At 50.6% G+C, this 13,545-nt stretch overlaps 6 protein-coding genes across 6 annotated transcripts; 4 read left to right on the top strand and 2 right to left on the bottom strand.

Annotated features, from left to right (window-relative positions):
* Positions 1–233: 233 nt before the first annotated feature.
* BDV59DRAFT_168861 (MFS transporter) lies at positions 234–2,581 on the top strand. The gene is made up of 6 exons (XM_073688140.1): positions 234–604; positions 653–687; positions 744–1,499; positions 1,675–1,799; positions 1,862–2,023; positions 2,086–2,581. The coding sequence occupies exons 1-6, from the start codon at positions 426–428 to the stop codon at positions 2,407–2,409; spliced, it is 1,581 nt and encodes a 526-aa protein (XP_073552686.1). The 5' UTR covers positions 234–425; the 3' UTR covers positions 2,410–2,581.
* A 1,134-nt stretch (positions 2,582–3,715) lies between these two features.
* Positions 3,716–6,367, bottom strand: BDV59DRAFT_52089 (putative bifunctional fatty acid transporter/acyl-CoA synthetase (FAT1)). Its single transcript, XM_073696547.1, has 5 exons — positions 5,753–6,367; positions 5,530–5,685; positions 4,317–5,463; positions 4,109–4,252; positions 3,716–4,055 (listed from the first exon to the last, which is right to left on the bottom strand). The coding sequence occupies exons 1-5, from the start codon at positions 6,036–6,038 to the stop codon at positions 3,884–3,886; spliced, it is 1,905 nt and encodes a 634-aa protein (XP_073552685.1). The 5' UTR covers positions 6,039–6,367; the 3' UTR covers positions 3,716–3,883.
* Positions 6,368–7,042: 675 nt separating this feature from the next.
* BDV59DRAFT_52093 (putative peroxisomal 3-ketoacyl-coA thiolase (Kat1)) lies at positions 7,043–9,193 on the top strand. The gene is made up of 6 exons (XM_073696548.1): positions 7,043–7,583; positions 7,673–7,768; positions 7,824–8,672; positions 8,731–8,795; positions 8,849–8,960; positions 9,019–9,193. The coding sequence occupies exons 1-6, from the start codon at positions 7,479–7,481 to the stop codon at positions 9,055–9,057; spliced, it is 1,266 nt and encodes a 421-aa protein (XP_073552684.1). The 5' UTR covers positions 7,043–7,478; the 3' UTR covers positions 9,058–9,193.
* A 289-nt stretch (positions 9,194–9,482) lies between these two features.
* On the top strand, positions 9,483–10,130 carry BDV59DRAFT_198180 (ML domain-containing protein; the record flags this gene model as incomplete). Its single annotated transcript, XM_073693110.1, has 3 exons — positions 9,483–9,697; positions 9,753–9,969; positions 10,035–10,130. 3 exons carry the CDS (start codon positions 9,483–9,485, stop codon positions 10,128–10,130), a joined length of 528 nt encoding a protein of 175 aa, XP_073552683.1.
* A 460-nt stretch (positions 10,131–10,590) lies between these two features.
* BDV59DRAFT_168844 (H(+)-transporting V1 sector ATPase subunit F) lies at positions 10,591–11,563 on the bottom strand. Its single transcript, XM_073688139.1, has 5 exons — positions 11,381–11,563; positions 11,279–11,313; positions 11,188–11,221; positions 10,986–11,123; positions 10,591–10,923 (listed from the first exon to the last, which is right to left on the bottom strand). Exons 1-5 carry the CDS (start codon positions 11,405–11,407, stop codon positions 10,783–10,785), a joined length of 375 nt encoding a protein of 124 aa, XP_073552682.1. The 5' UTR covers positions 11,408–11,563; the 3' UTR covers positions 10,591–10,782.
* A 49-nt stretch (positions 11,564–11,612) lies between these two features.
* BDV59DRAFT_52028 (Nur1/Mug154 family protein) lies at positions 11,613–13,171 on the top strand. Its single transcript, XM_073696546.1, has 3 exons — positions 11,613–11,632; positions 11,701–11,991; positions 12,055–13,171. Exons 2-3 carry the CDS (start codon positions 11,734–11,736, stop codon positions 13,138–13,140), a joined length of 1,344 nt encoding a protein of 447 aa, XP_073552681.1. The 5' UTR covers positions 11,613–11,632; positions 11,701–11,733; the 3' UTR covers positions 13,141–13,171.
* Positions 13,172–13,545: the final 374 nt, after the last annotated feature.

Genomic DNA, 13,545 nt, shown 5'->3' with positions numbered 1-13,545 from the left:
TCCCACTGCCCCAATGTAGGTTTGGAAACTGCTCAGGTACACATGCTCCTAAGTAATGATACAAATAATTCGAAACAACCTACTTTTAAAAGATCCTCTCGAGTCAATTTCCACAAACCTGGCATGGCACAAGCCAAACCCCGGGACCCCCTTGCGCTAAGGGCAAAGAAGACTAGGACGAGGATCGGCAAGCTTAGCTCTCCAGAAGATGTCTTAGTCGTAACTTGGAAATACTGGATTAGCCAGTAGCTACGATCTATCGCATATTCTCTCCGGGCTAGCTTTAACCGAGTTATTCATGCTCTAATTTCCCGTACCGCCGTCGCGAGGTGGATTTCCCAGCATATATATAACCTTACGAGGTACCCCTCCTCCTTGCAAGTCGGAAGCTCTCCACACTACCAACCGCTGGGCACAGAGGCAGCATGTCTGGAAATACCATCCCAGGTCAGGTTCCTGAGGACCAGAAATTTACTTCCACAGAGGTCAAAAACGTAGACAGTCAGAATGTCAGACCCGACGAAGAGCTTGGACAACGCATTGCGCCAGACCAATTCGACGAAGGGTACCGCACGACAAAATGGGAGATATGGGCCTATTATGCGTGCGTAAATAACCAATGTCCCACGGACAACTGCTAAACAGGCCGCAGTTATTATATTGGGAACAATGGATTATCTCTCTTCAGTCGGGCCTCCTCACCTGCAAGAGTGTGAAAATGGCCTCACTAATAACCGATGCAGATTTCGGTCCCACTGCCTTCCAAAATCTACTGTACCAAGCTGCGGGGCACGCAGGAACGCTGGACTTTGCGGGGAGAAGTCGATCGATTGAAAGCATCGTGCTGTTGAGCAACGGGATCTCCTTTGCGGCCCAGGTTGCCATCTTCCTCGTGATTGGAAGCTTCGCCGACTTCGGGACATGGCGGCCTAATATCTTGATCACACTGTCCCTTGTTGCGTACGGAATTGGATTTGGTTGGCTCGGCGTACATACGCCAGACAAATGGCATGTCGGTGTCGGACTGTATATTGTTGGGCTGATCGCCTATCAGACAACTCTGACCTTCTGGCTCGCGGCATTTCCCGGCCTGGCACGCAATACAGATACGTTGAAGGCGAAAGCGGATGCTTACAGCAACGGTGACATCTCGCGTGAGGAATATGACCAGGCAGATATGATGGAGCGGTCAAAGCTGGCTAATGTCGCGTTCTACGTACAATCTGTCTCAGAGATCGTCATCCTTGCCATAATCGTCGGAATAATGTTTGCGGTGAATGTCAACGCCAGCGAGGAGAACAACAACTGGGGCCTGAGTGTCCTGATCGCCTTTGTTACCGGTGTCTGGCTGTTGGTCTCCCTGCCATGGTTCTTCCTGGAGAAGAGACGACCGGGACAGGATCAGAAAGGGAAGAATATCATTGTTGCAGGAATCGGGCAGCTCTACTACGCGTTCAGACAAGTGTGGAAACTGAAACAGAGCTTGTTATATCTGATTGGTGAGCCTACTCTGCCATAGCCACATAGGAAGACGGGCATACCAAACCTTCCGTACTTGATATTCCGGTCTTTTGTTGGTCTCGTGGTCGTATCGACAACCTGAAGCCTTAGAAGCCCACCTAAGGTGGATCACGTGGCATAGATCTTGGAGTATGAGAACTAACCGAGGACTAGGATATTTCCTTTTGGGCGACTCATTGAATACGACTGTTACCGTGATATCGACGCTGCAAAACAGTGTCGTGGCGTACAATACCTTGCAATTGACGTATCTCCTGATTGTTGGGCTAGCAGCACAGGTAATAAGCATGAGGCGACCCGACATCCTTCAGTGCTAACATCAGTCGTGATGGGGGTATAGGCTGTTGGTATATATGTATTTTGGTTCTTGCAAAAACGATTCAACCTTAGTACCAAAACCATGTTCAATGCCATCGCTATCGGCATCATCTTACTGGATGGCTGGGGGATGATCGGGATATGGACCCAGAAGTTTGGATTCCACAATGTCTGGGAGTTCTGGGTAAGACGTCTTATTTTTGATTTTATCAAGGCTGCTGAGAGCTGACGGCGCTATCCGAATAGCTCTATCAGGTATTTTACGGCCTGTTCATTTGCCCTTGGTACAGTTACTCGCAAATCATGATCTCAGAAGTGGCTCCGCGAGGGCATGACTTTCTGTTCTTCAGTCTGTTCAGCATTATCGGAAAGACATCGTCATTTATAGGACCGCTTATCTCGAGCGCAATTATCGATGCCACGCCGTCCGGGAACAGCTCCACCCCATTCTATTTCCTTTTCGCATTGAGCATTGCCAGCTTTGGTGTTTTGGCTACTTGGTTGGACCTAGACAAGAGCAAGCTGGAACAGGAAAGGTTCCTGAAAATCAAAGAAGGTCGGGAGATATAGAGAGCTACGGATAACTGCATAGCGTGTCCAGTCTTCCGGTGCTTCCGTTTTCATGCCATACGTCAAACCCTTCTTGACCACCTCCCACTCCAGCACAATGAGGTCGAAAACAGTGGAATATAAAGCAAGTTGGGGCTATTCTATCAGACCAGAGGAAGGCAGATAATCGCCATCCACGTTTGGTAAGAGCTACAACATTCCATGTTTAATCACTGCATGATCTACCAGTTGCACTAAAGATCTAAGTCTGGATGCTTAAATCTCGCTCTCACAAAAGATGACCTAAGAAGCTTGGCCCTTGCACTAAACGATGTATTTACCGCTCAAGGGTAACTAGTCATCATCCTCATCATCCTCGGTATCATAATTATCCTCCTCAGCCTGATGCCGACCCTTGGTACAGCGGACACTCAGAACTGGCCCACCATGGTAGATCCCAAATTGATACGGGGGACTTTTAAATGACTTGGTGGTCGTATATTCTTGGCCAATTCATGAAGGCGCCCTAAATTTGTTAGCATCAGTTGAGGTGTGCGATACAAGCACAGCTCATACGAGGAAAAGTGCACGTAGTGTGGGGGGATCTTGGCTGAGGTCATCTTGAACTCACTGATTTTCAATTATTAGCATAATTATGGTCGAATCGTCGGTATAATACATAGCGATCCTTTGGGAACAGTTCTGGCACTCTCGACGGCAGCGACCATCGGCTGGGATGGGGTCAGATGCCCCTATATAGTATCTATCGCTGAGCACAGACAAGAGGTTTAGCAGCGTTTTCTTCGGTGGTTTCTGGTCGTTTCCTCTGTTTCAATTTCTTCATATGAAGGTTGCGAGAAAGGCGCCGTACAGTAGCTTTAGAAGGCGAAGAATCAATAGTAGTAGCCTGTAATTCACGCATTGTTATATGTGGATCTTCAATAGCAAGCGTATGAAGGTGTTGTTTTTGCTCAGGAGATAGAACCGGAGGCCTTCCACTGCGTGGTTTGGAAACGTGGTCTTTTCGGTCATTTTGGCTGATTATAGTGTAGCGAACGGTCGAAACAGGAATCTGAGGATATTTCTGATGAATTCTGCGATAGTCCCATCCAATTGAATAAAGCTCGCATATACGCGCTCGCATAGTAGGGGTCAAATCCTTATTTTTAGCCATAGGAATTGTATGGAGAATTAGAAAATATGAAGCCAACCGCACCCGCGTTGTTTTGACTGGCAGAATTATGGGCGGTGAAAACTAGCGTATTTTTGGACTAGAAAGGAATCCTTTTAGCTCAATACTAGCAGCGGCTTCATTAACGTAAGGTTAATGGTTTAACTTAAATTTATCTTCGAATAAAGCCTGTTTACAGTATCCAACAGGTCTTTCAGGTAGTATAGAGCTTTACATGGTATAATAGGCTCATAGTATGTACTGTACAACTCATCTCGTTTCCACTCCCACCAATATCTATGTTGCACCATATCCAATACCCTCTTACAGCTTAGCAGCACCAGCCTCGATCGATGACCAGCTCTGGTCGCTGAGCTTCTCGTACGTTGTGTCATTCAGCCAATACAACTTGTCCCCATTCCAATCAGCGCGTGGATCCCAGCCCTTCTTGGTGAGCTCGCCCTTAGCCTGCTTGAAAGTAACTCCCGTGGCCACCCTGACATAGATGTTAGAATCTTCCATAAAGCCGCATGCAGAAACAGAACTCACTTCTCAGTCAAACGAACAAGTCGGGGAACAGCATAAGTGGGGACACCCTTCTTTCTCAACTCGCGGTAAAGCTTGCCCATGAAATCACCTTCCGCAGATGGATCCTCGAGAGTGATACCCGCAGCACCAGCTTGGCCATCATACCTATTGCACAAAAGGTCAGTATCAGTGCTGACTCGAATCATTTCGTTCCAAGTGGCATCCATACCCGCTCAGCTTCACACCATACACCACAGCGTCATGCACAGCTGGGAGAGAGCAAATGTGATCTCTAACCTCACCCGCACTAACGTTCTCGCCCTTCCAACGGAAAGTATCTCCCACGCGGTCTTGGAACTTGATCCAACCATCCGAGTCCTGAACGACCAGATCTCCAGTACGCTGGAAAAGATCGCCCTTCTGGAAGACATTCCGAAGAAGCTTACCCTCGGTAGCTTCTGTGTTTCCCACATATTCAATCAAGAAATCCCGGTTGCGGACGCGTCCAATCGCCTCACCCTCTTCTCCAATCTTAGCTCTGACGCAGAAACCGGTGGCAGGATCCCGGTAAGGCATCTCCGTTTCGGGATCATATCGCACAATGAGGGTGTCATCCTCAAGGAACCGGCGGATGGGACCACCGAATCCAATTTTTCCTGCGCCCCATGACCCTACTCCATGGTTGTCGAACTTGGCAATCCCCTCTGTGGACCGGTAAAACTCCCGAATCTCAGGAACACCAAACCGCTCACGGAATTTGTCCCAGATCTCCGCTCGCAAGCCGTTTCCGGTAGCAACGAGGCAATGATGGTCCTTATCGTAGCGAGAGGGAGGCGTTGCCAGGAGATACCTGCAAAGTTCGCCAATGTAGAGGACGCGAGTGGCCTTCGATTCATGGACATCTTTCCAGAAATTCGACGCCGAGAATTTGCGGCGCAGGCACAGCGTGCCTGAACCGCCTACAGAAGCACAAAGACCAATGAAAAATGCGGTGCCGTGGAAAAGTGGAAGAGCACAATAGGTGCGCATTGGGTAGTACTTCGATGGGTTGTTGACATCAGCTTGCATGGGGTTGGAAGTGATGATAGTAAGCATGTTGCGCACTCCACATGCCTTGGGCTTTCCTGTGGTTCCAGATGTATAAATAAGTGCAGCCAAGTCGTTGGGAGCTCGTTTGGCAGCAGACAACCCAGATGGGGAGTATTGTTGAAGGTCTGCAACTGTGATAAGCTCGACCGGGCCCGTAAGAACACCGTCGAAAGATGACGCGTTGAAGGCCATGTGGGGGATATCAGAGCAGACATATTCCGATAGATCTGGAGTGGAAATGATTGAAGTAGCCTTGGAGACCCCGAGGCAGTGGAGGAAGGTATCGTCTATCAAACGACTGGTCAAAATTCCGCTCTAAAGATCGAGAGTGAAGGGAAAATAAATCAACATACCTCGAAGACTCGTGTTTATAAGAGCAGAAACAGCGCCCAGCTTCGAAATAGCGTAGACTGCAATAACCATCTCTGGGGAATTCGTGGTAAAGACGCCAACAGAATCGCCCGCCTTCACACCTCTCGACCGCAAAAACGCAGCAAATCTATCAACAACTGTACGAATGAGCATAAGTCAATGAATGTGCAGATGGATGTGTCTACACAAAAGCGGCACACTTACGGTCTTTCAGTTGGCTGTACGTCCATGTTTTCTGTTCAAACCACAAGGCCTCGCGGGAGCCATGACCTTCCACATCGACTACCAATTCGAGCATTTTATAAATGGTTGTAGAATCTCCCAGCTTTGCAGCCCGTTCGGCAACGCGAGCTGCCGTAGACCGTTCATTGCGAATGGTGGACAAATCTGTCGAGATGGAATATTTGGCATTCAAATATGCCCCCGCGGCCGCGGTGGCGGCCGACGCCATTGCGACGGCAGGCGCACTGAGCTCGGAGAGGAACTCCATCTGGGGATTGATAGAGGTTATCGAGGAGAGACGAAGTACGGAAGCAGATAAGGGGAGTCGTGTCTGGCTTATGCGACAATTAGATTGGCAGTGGAATTTAACCGGCTTCAACAATCTATGTCAATAAAACCGTAGGCCCCGCAATCAGCGTAGCTTGAGAGATGCAGAAAAAGTCTCTACTGGCCGATGGACCTGGAGAACGGAGCAGATATAGCTACATAAAACCGTGGGAAATGTTCGACCGAGTCGGAGTGTGGGAACGGGACCTGACAAGGTCGGATCTGCCGTCCAGTGCGTAGAGCCGTAACTGGGGAAGCTCCAGCGATCTGCGTGAATGGGGTTAATGGCAAATATGACGGGGGTAATCCGACAAGAGAAATTCCCCCACGGGTCGTTTCATCCGGTTTGTCTCCCCACGTTTACGCCTCCGGGACAGTTTCGGAGAGGGTGGGCAGCACTCTGTTCTCTGGTTGGCTTTGGTCATAATTTCCGTACAAGAGACGCGATATTAGTTGTTATTAATGACCCTGCTTTGTTCCTGTGTCACCGACCAATCCACCAACCATAGATGATGGATCTGGCCATAGTGACCCCACAGTGGGAAAGATAAATGCCATCCGAAGCGCCGTACGCCGTCCGGCGCATCGCCCAATACTGCTTATACTGTAGCCGGACTCATTAACGTTGGTAGACAGCTGCAAGGGACACTGAAAGTGCACATATCAGTCGATCGATTTCCTTGCAGGCATCTTGCAGCATTTGCCGTATGGCTGGTCATCCGCCTCGATGTCGAATTTTGTTTATCGACCGTCATCGGAGTTGGTACCGGAGTCCCAGAGGCAAATTGTCGGATTAGATAATCCCCATTGGCTGGAGTAAATTTGGTCGCCCAGCCCTGTTCTGCGTTGGTTCAAGCCAGTTAGTATGATTTAATACCAGGGTTGGGGGGCTATGATTAGGGCAATAGGGCTCTTGTCCACCAATGGGGGCGCCAATTGCCCCTGAGATTTAAGCTTCCACGGTGCTGAAAGGGGAAGGGCCGACAGCCGAGGCCATGCGCTGGTCTTGTATTTTACATGGCCATTACAGGCCGGCGGCAAATTCAATCGGCTTCTGCTTTGGGTCCTCCCGGCCCCCGTCGCCTCTCTGTAGATCTGCTGCCCGATCGCTGCTCTTGCTATTGGTCACCATTGCTCGGCTCGGCCTTCAGCCCCGTCTGTGGACTTTCGGTGGGCTTGCCTTGCGTCTCGATTCTCCAAAAGAACCGCGGTTGTTTTCGCTGCCTGTGCTTGCCCCAGGTTCTTCTTATATTATCGCGAATCCGTGGGGAAAGCTGTCCGGAATCCTATTCCATTGACCCTCTGTCTTCCCTCTGCAGTGACAAAGAAAAAAAAAGAGGTATTATCTGATAGAACATCCTTGGTCCTCATAACTGCGAAAATGTCTTCTCCTCAGCAACGGTTGTCTTCCATTGCGAACCAGCTCTCGAGCCCAGGTTCCGCGGCTGCGAAGCAAAAGATTTTGTCGAAGAACCCCGATGATATTGTAAGTATCTGTTAAGTTTCACTCACGACTGTCGTTATTCGATATGGTACATTTTGGTTTCTCTCCAGACGCTAATCCCTTACGAACAGGTTGTTACCCTGGCCGTCCGCACACCTCTCACCAAGGCCCGGAAAGGTGGCTTGAAGGATACTTCGCTGGATGACCTCCTGGTTTCCCTTTTGACGGTATGGATCTCCTTTCCAGTCGAGTTTGTTCGTGTCTGATACATAGCGCAACTAGAGTATCCGGGAACGCTCCAAGATTGACCCCAACCTTGTCGAAGATGTTTGCGTTGGAAACGTCCTTGCCCCTGGTGCTGCCTATGTCGCTCGCTCCGCCGTGTTGGCTGCTGGTTTCCCCGAAACTGCCGCCGCCTCGATTGCCAACCGGTTCTGCTCCTCTGGTTTGCTGGCCATTCAGAATATCGCCAACCAGATCATCGCCGGTTCGATTGATGTTGGTATTGCTGTGGGTGCTGAGAGCATGAGCACCAACGCCGACGGCGGCGCTCCGGATATGTCCCCTAATGTCATGGCCCACCCTCTTGCTTCCCAAAACACGCAGCCCATGGGTCAAACATCGGAGAACGTTGCTGGTCAGTTCAGCATCTCCCGTGAGCAGCACGACCAGTTCGCCGCGAAGAGCTACCAGAAGGCTGAGCGTGCCCAGAAGGCCGGCTGGTTCGATGATGAGATCGTCCCTGTTAAGACCCAGGTTAAGGATCCCAAGACCGGTGAAGTGAAGGATGTCGTGGTGAACCGCGACGATGGTATCCGCTATGGCACCACCGCTGAGTCCCTTGGCAAGATCCGCTCTGCTTTCCCTCAGTGGAAGCCCAGCGCTACCACTGGTGGAAACGCCAGCCAGATCACCGATGGTGCCGCCGGTGTCCTCCTCATGAAGCGTTCTCGTGCCGAAGCACTGGGTCAGCCCATCCTGGCCAAGTTCTGTGGCGCGACCGTTATTGGGCTTGAGCCTAGAATCATGGGCATCGGCCCCTCTATCGCTATCCCCAAGATCCTCTCCAAGTTCAACTTGACCAAGGATGACATCGATATCTTTGAGATCAACGAGGCCTTTGCTTCCATGGTGAGTTAGACTGGACGTCTTGGCTTCGGTTGTGATCTTGATACTGACCGATGACTAGGGCACCTACTGTGTGCAGAAGCTTGGTCTGCCCGAGGAGAAGGTGAACCCTCGCGGAGGTGCTATGTAAGTGACGATTAATGCCTGGTTGACGAGTAGTGTTGGCTGACAAGAGTTAGTGCCTTCGGTCATCCCTTGGGATGCACGGGAGCTCGTCAGGTCGTGACTGCGCTTTCCGAGCTCCGCCGACAGAACAAGCGCGTAGCTGTCACCTCCATGTGTGTTGGAACCGTAAGTTGTCCAATGTCTCATTCCGATGCATATGACCAGAGTAAGCTGACTTTCACAGGGTATGGGAATGGCCGGTATCTTCGTTTCTGAGCACTAGGCGGGATCGTCTCCCGAAAGACGCAATAAGAACTTGTACATAGCATAGTTGTTTGATGAATAATTCACCATGCCAATATAGAAGACAGAGGCCTGTGAATTCTTGAGACTTACAGAGCAGAGAGGAAGTATGTCGAAGGAGAGTTCCAGTCCTGAGGTATACTACTACCAGTAAGGTACTGCGTAGTGGTACAAAAGTAATCACGTGTCAACCCCCGTTATCGCCCACCGCCAACCAACCAACGGAGGCTCCTGCAGGCACCGGCCGCCCGCATGACTGCAACTCGCCCAGCTGCTTCTCCTCACGTCGTCATCCTCAAGCATCTTTCTTCTCCTGTGCCTCTGTCTCCGTTTCTTCCTCAGTCCTCAGTCTTCCCTTTATCACCTCTTCCCATAACTAATATCGTCCGTCGAAGACCGTCGACCATGAAGTTCTTATCAGCCGCCGCGACTTTCCTCGTTTGCATCGCCCCCATTTCCGCCACCGCTCGATCCCTCGACTTCTTTGGCTCATCGCAGGCCCCCATCCACGCAGGGGGCAAGCATGTGGAAGGAGACAATCCTCTAGAGTATTGTGTCGACCCCGCGACAGATATTCTGCAGATCAAGTCCGTGGATCTAACACCGAATCCACCGCTTCCGTATGTTCATGATCGGACCCGCCCTAGTGTACCGCTCCCCGACTAACAGTCACAGTGGTCAAAGCCTCACCATCAAGGCTTCCGGCACTCTACGTGAGACTATCGATGAAGGAGCCTACGTGCTTGTGGAAGTCAAATATGGCCTGATCACACTGCTCAAGCAAAAGGCCGACCTCTGCGAGCAAATCGCCAACGTCGATCTCAAGTGTCCTCTGGAGAAAGGTGACATGACTTTGACGAAACGGGTCGATCTTCCGGCACATATTCCTCCGGTACGTCAGAAGACCTCCTTGGTATCTACGCATGTTTCAGGAGCTGATTATAATCCTTCTCATAGGGCAAGTACTCCGTCCATGCGGACGTCTTCTCAAAGGATGATGCACGGATCACCTGCCTCGATGCCCACAATATCGAGTTCAAGCCAAACTTTTAGATTATTGCTTGCATCGGTAGAACGAAGTAGCAAGCCAGATGGTGGTAGGCTAGGGCTTCGTTCCCCGCCTCCCGACCCCTTAATTCCGCTCTTATATGTGCTACGTTCACTTTTGCGTTTCCAGCGAAGCCACCGTCGTTTACGATGTCTGCCTTTATTCTGCCAGTGTCTGGTGACCAGGTTCCATGTCGTCCTTTCCAACGTTATGGTTTGCTATGTTTCACGCGGCGTTTAGGGCATCTGTTTGAATTTACAGCAGTCGCACTTTGAGTTCCGTCCTCGTACTTGTCTTGTTTATATTTTCCTCGAGGACCATTGTAGAGCCTATAATCATGCAAATCAAGGCTAGCCGCCTACTGAGTCGTCCTACTGACAATTCCTGTGGTAATCCGGTCATAAATAAGGATTTGCATGGGAACAATGGAAAACCGAGCACAAGCTTATGTACCCGCGACACCTACACTTCATGAACTGTTTGCGATTGAGAAAGTAATTTCTAGGTACATAATTCTCCGATGGATTGGGTATCTTCCCTTCTCGCTGGGTCTATTACCCTCCAGTAGGATCCGACACAGCGGAAAGAGACGTATAAAATAGAAAGCCATATCCGGCACCAAATCGCAAGTCTCATAAACGGGAGACTGCCCCGCCATTACTCGCCAAACAACCGCCGTACTCGCTTGAGTACGCTGTCCTTCTCGGGGTCGTATGGGTGGTCCTTGCTGGGGATCTCAAGTACGGCAGGGAAGGCCTCAGCGAACGAATCAACGGTGTGACGAATGCGCTCAGCAATCTGGTCAAAAATGTAAGCATTATGCCCATCAAAAACGGTTTCCTGTGTCCAAGGAACTATACATGTTGGTTGATGAGGAGAACGGCGATGTCCTTCCTCTCCTGCGTGAAATTCACGAACGCTTTCTCGATCGTAGATGTCTCAGTTTTGGAGTCGACTACAAGGAAGTTCCGTTGAGCGTCTGGGGGGTCTGTCACATGCTTAAAGGTGGTATTAGGTCTTGCATGATAGATTATTGCGGAGGGATGCTGTTTCGAGACTCACACCGATACCTGCGAGAAGAAGACCCGTGACGGAGCTGATAGAACAGGTTAGCAATACAAAGTCCTCTGCAGGATCATCTGGCAGCACTCACTCTTCATCTCCTATAACAGCAAGGAACTGTCGGTCCTAAATCACGGACACGTCAAAGACTGCCACGGAAGTCTTTCAAACCCCCAAGGAGGGTAGTATTTACCTTGTATGCTACGGCCGGAGCCGCCATGGTGAGAGAATGGAAGGAAGTAGCCTTGCGACAAGCGTTCCCCGAGAAAAGATAGGTCAATACGGAGGTCGCAGAGGCAATCTGTCGTCGCCGATAACTCGGCCGGTCGTAGTCATAGCAGGCCCCGTGCTTATCTAAGCGGGGCTCCGCGACAACCCACTCACTAGTAGATGTGTTTACATGCGGGAGAAAAACTTCCCTTTGTCCAAACTCCGATCGACGCAGGTTTGTCTCTTTTCCGCGATTCCTTTACACTCACCCAGAAATGTAAACTGATCTCCATTATCTTACAGTCTCTGTGCTTCGAAAGCCTTACGGCCCCCATCATGCCCCGGCTCGTCCGCCGCCGTCCACTGGCGGAGCGCATCAAATCCTACTTGAATCCGTTGGATTTCCTGCTGTGGCTATCGGAGGAGATCGACGCAAATGACTGGGACCAATTTGAAAAGGACTGGGCCGTGACTCTTGGTGTGATCCTCAACATAGTCTTCTTGGTTGCCAGGGCAAACAGTCGACCTAGTGGCAGTCGTGCGGTCGACGATGTGTTTGGCGACGATGGAGGTGCGCCATGGCTAAGCTGGCTTGTAGGTTGACTGGGTACGAATAAAACCGCTATACTTTGTACTGATATGTCTTTTCCATCATAGGCGTCTTTCATCGTCCACCTTCTCGTCTGCTTCACCGCATTTAACACATTCTATACCTTCTATCGCAAGCGCCACTATCGCATGTTCGAGGCCCCGATTGAACAAACACCAGCGACACCCTCCGCACGCCGTGTCCGGGTCGATTCGACGCCAATGACTGCCTCGCCATTGCGGTACTTCGCCGAAACCATCTCCGGATCAGCACAGTCGAGAGCACACCCCGATGCAGAACGCGATGTTTGGGAGCTCGCCGTCTGGGACCCTCTACCGATATGCTTGCGCCTATTCTGCTTATTCAGTCCTGGACACATCCTGGTATACTGGCTTTTCCTGCCCACCCAACTTTCGGACCCCCGGCCAAGTGTAACAATCGTCACCACTATTCTCTTGACTACCCTACTCTCGGTGCAGATGACGTTCCTCTCTTCCTCGTTCACTCAACAAGTGAAAGACACTATGATGGTTCACAAGGAGACCTTGAAGGAATATGATGTTAAATTCGTGCATCCGCGTACGCAACCCTTAATGAGGGACGTCGGCACTCAGTTTACGGACGAGGATGCTGTCCAATCTGGCGCGGATGCGAAGCACAACAAAGTGGATACTTATACCCCAACCTTCATTATCCGGCGGGGCTTCAAAACTAGTCCCAATCCTAACTACGTGAGTCACGTTGACCCAGAGGGGGTATCACCCAGGCGTCAGTCATACGCGTCCACGCCGACGTTCTCTCACCATCAAGCACTGCAAACCCCAAGTCATCTGAGGGATGCTTCCCCCATTGTCAGAAACCCAGTCTCGTCAATCCGACAACCACAGTTTCGCCAAACACCGACAGCGTCAGGCGACGGAGGTAGCCTGGGCGTTTACTCCCATGCCAATTCTCCGCTGCGGAAGTCTACGTCGGCAAATTTTGAGCGTCGTCTTCAAAACAATGGGGATTTCTTTTACAAGGAGCGCGGCACTGGCTCCGTACGGCGCCCATCTAGCCCGCTGAAGAGAAGCAACGTCCTTAGCACTGCAAGCCCCCTTTCTTCGACACCAAGACGGAGCCAGGACAATCGGCGCGAGACTGGATACTTCTAGTCATTTTGGAATCGAGGAGACGGCCTTGCATCCCTTGAATCAGCAGGGAATGATCGCACTCGTCAATCAGCATGGCATGGCTCGGCACGTTTCCCGGATGTCATTGTATAATTCGGGCTGCATAAATCCTGTGAACATACCACCACTACTTTAGCATTGGACCATGGCGTTTGGGAAGGGTCTGGAGAAAATTGTTCTGTTCGCGTACAATTGGGCTTGTCTCATCCGTTTTTTTGGTGCATTATTCGACTAATATAAGATACGGAATGTAGGCTGGGAGTACACTATGTCCAGCCACCGGACTATATCCAGGCGTCCTACTGTATGCGTGTTCCGCACGTCGAAGAGATCACAGTCATCAGATTAGCTTTCTTGGACTTGGCCACACGAGAGAGTAACATTTCC

Source organism: Aspergillus ambiguus (assembly GCF_047715705.1).
Source record: "Aspergillus ambiguus strain CBS 117.58 unplaced genomic scaffold BDV59scaffold_2, whole genome shotgun sequence".
Lineage (NCBI taxonomy): Eukaryota > Fungi > Ascomycota > Eurotiomycetes > Eurotiales > Aspergillaceae > Aspergillus > Aspergillus ambiguus.
This window is presented reverse-complemented; position numbering and strand designations above follow the sequence as displayed.

Coding starts and splice junctions, on each gene's coding strand:
- BDV59DRAFT_168861 (XM_073688140.1), top strand. CDS start 426: ATGTCTGGAAATACCATCCCAGGTCAGGTTCCTGAGGACCAGAAATTT. Junction 1,500..1,674: donor GAGCTTGTTATATCTGATTG/GTGAGCCTACTC, acceptor ACCGAGGACTAG/GATATTTCCTTTTGGGCGAC. Junction 2,024..2,085: donor ACAATGTCTGGGAGTTCTGG/GTAAGACGTCTT, acceptor CTATCCGAATAG/CTCTATCAGGTATTTTACGG.
- BDV59DRAFT_52089 (XM_073696547.1), bottom strand. CDS start 6,038: ATGGAGTTCCTCTCCGAGCTCAGTGCGCCTGCCGTCGCAATGGCGTCG. Junction 5,464..5,529: donor TATAAACACGAGTCTTCGAG/GTATGTTGATTT, acceptor GTCGTTTGATAG/ACGATACCTTCCTCCACTGC. Junction 4,253..4,316: donor TATGGTGTGAAGCTGAGCGG/GTATGGATGCCA, acceptor TTTGTGCAATAG/GTATGATGGCCAAGCTGGTG.
- BDV59DRAFT_52093 (XM_073696548.1), top strand. CDS start 7,479: ATGTCTTCTCCTCAGCAACGGTTGTCTTCCATTGCGAACCAGCTCTCG. Junction 7,769..7,823: donor TCCTGGTTTCCCTTTTGACG/GTATGGATCTCC, acceptor TAGCGCAACTAG/AGTATCCGGGAACGCTCCAA. Junction 8,796..8,848: donor AACCCTCGCGGAGGTGCTAT/GTAAGTGACGAT, acceptor GACAAGAGTTAG/TGCCTTCGGTCATCCCTTGG.
- BDV59DRAFT_168844 (XM_073688139.1), bottom strand. CDS start 11,407: ATGGCGGCTCCGGCCGTAGCATACAAG. Junction 11,222..11,278: donor GCTGTTATAGGAGATGAAGA/GTGAGTGCTGCC, acceptor CTGTTCTATCAG/CTCCGTCACGGGTCTTCTTC. Junction 10,924..10,985: donor TTCTCCTCATCAACCAACAT/GTATAGTTCCTT, acceptor ATTTTTGACCAG/ATTGCTGAGCGCATTCGTCA.
- BDV59DRAFT_52028 (XM_073696546.1), top strand. CDS start 11,734: ATGCCCCGGCTCGTCCGCCGCCGTCCACTGGCGGAGCGCATCAAATCC. Junction 11,992..12,054: donor CGCCATGGCTAAGCTGGCTT/GTAGGTTGACTG, acceptor TTTCCATCATAG/GCGTCTTTCATCGTCCACCT.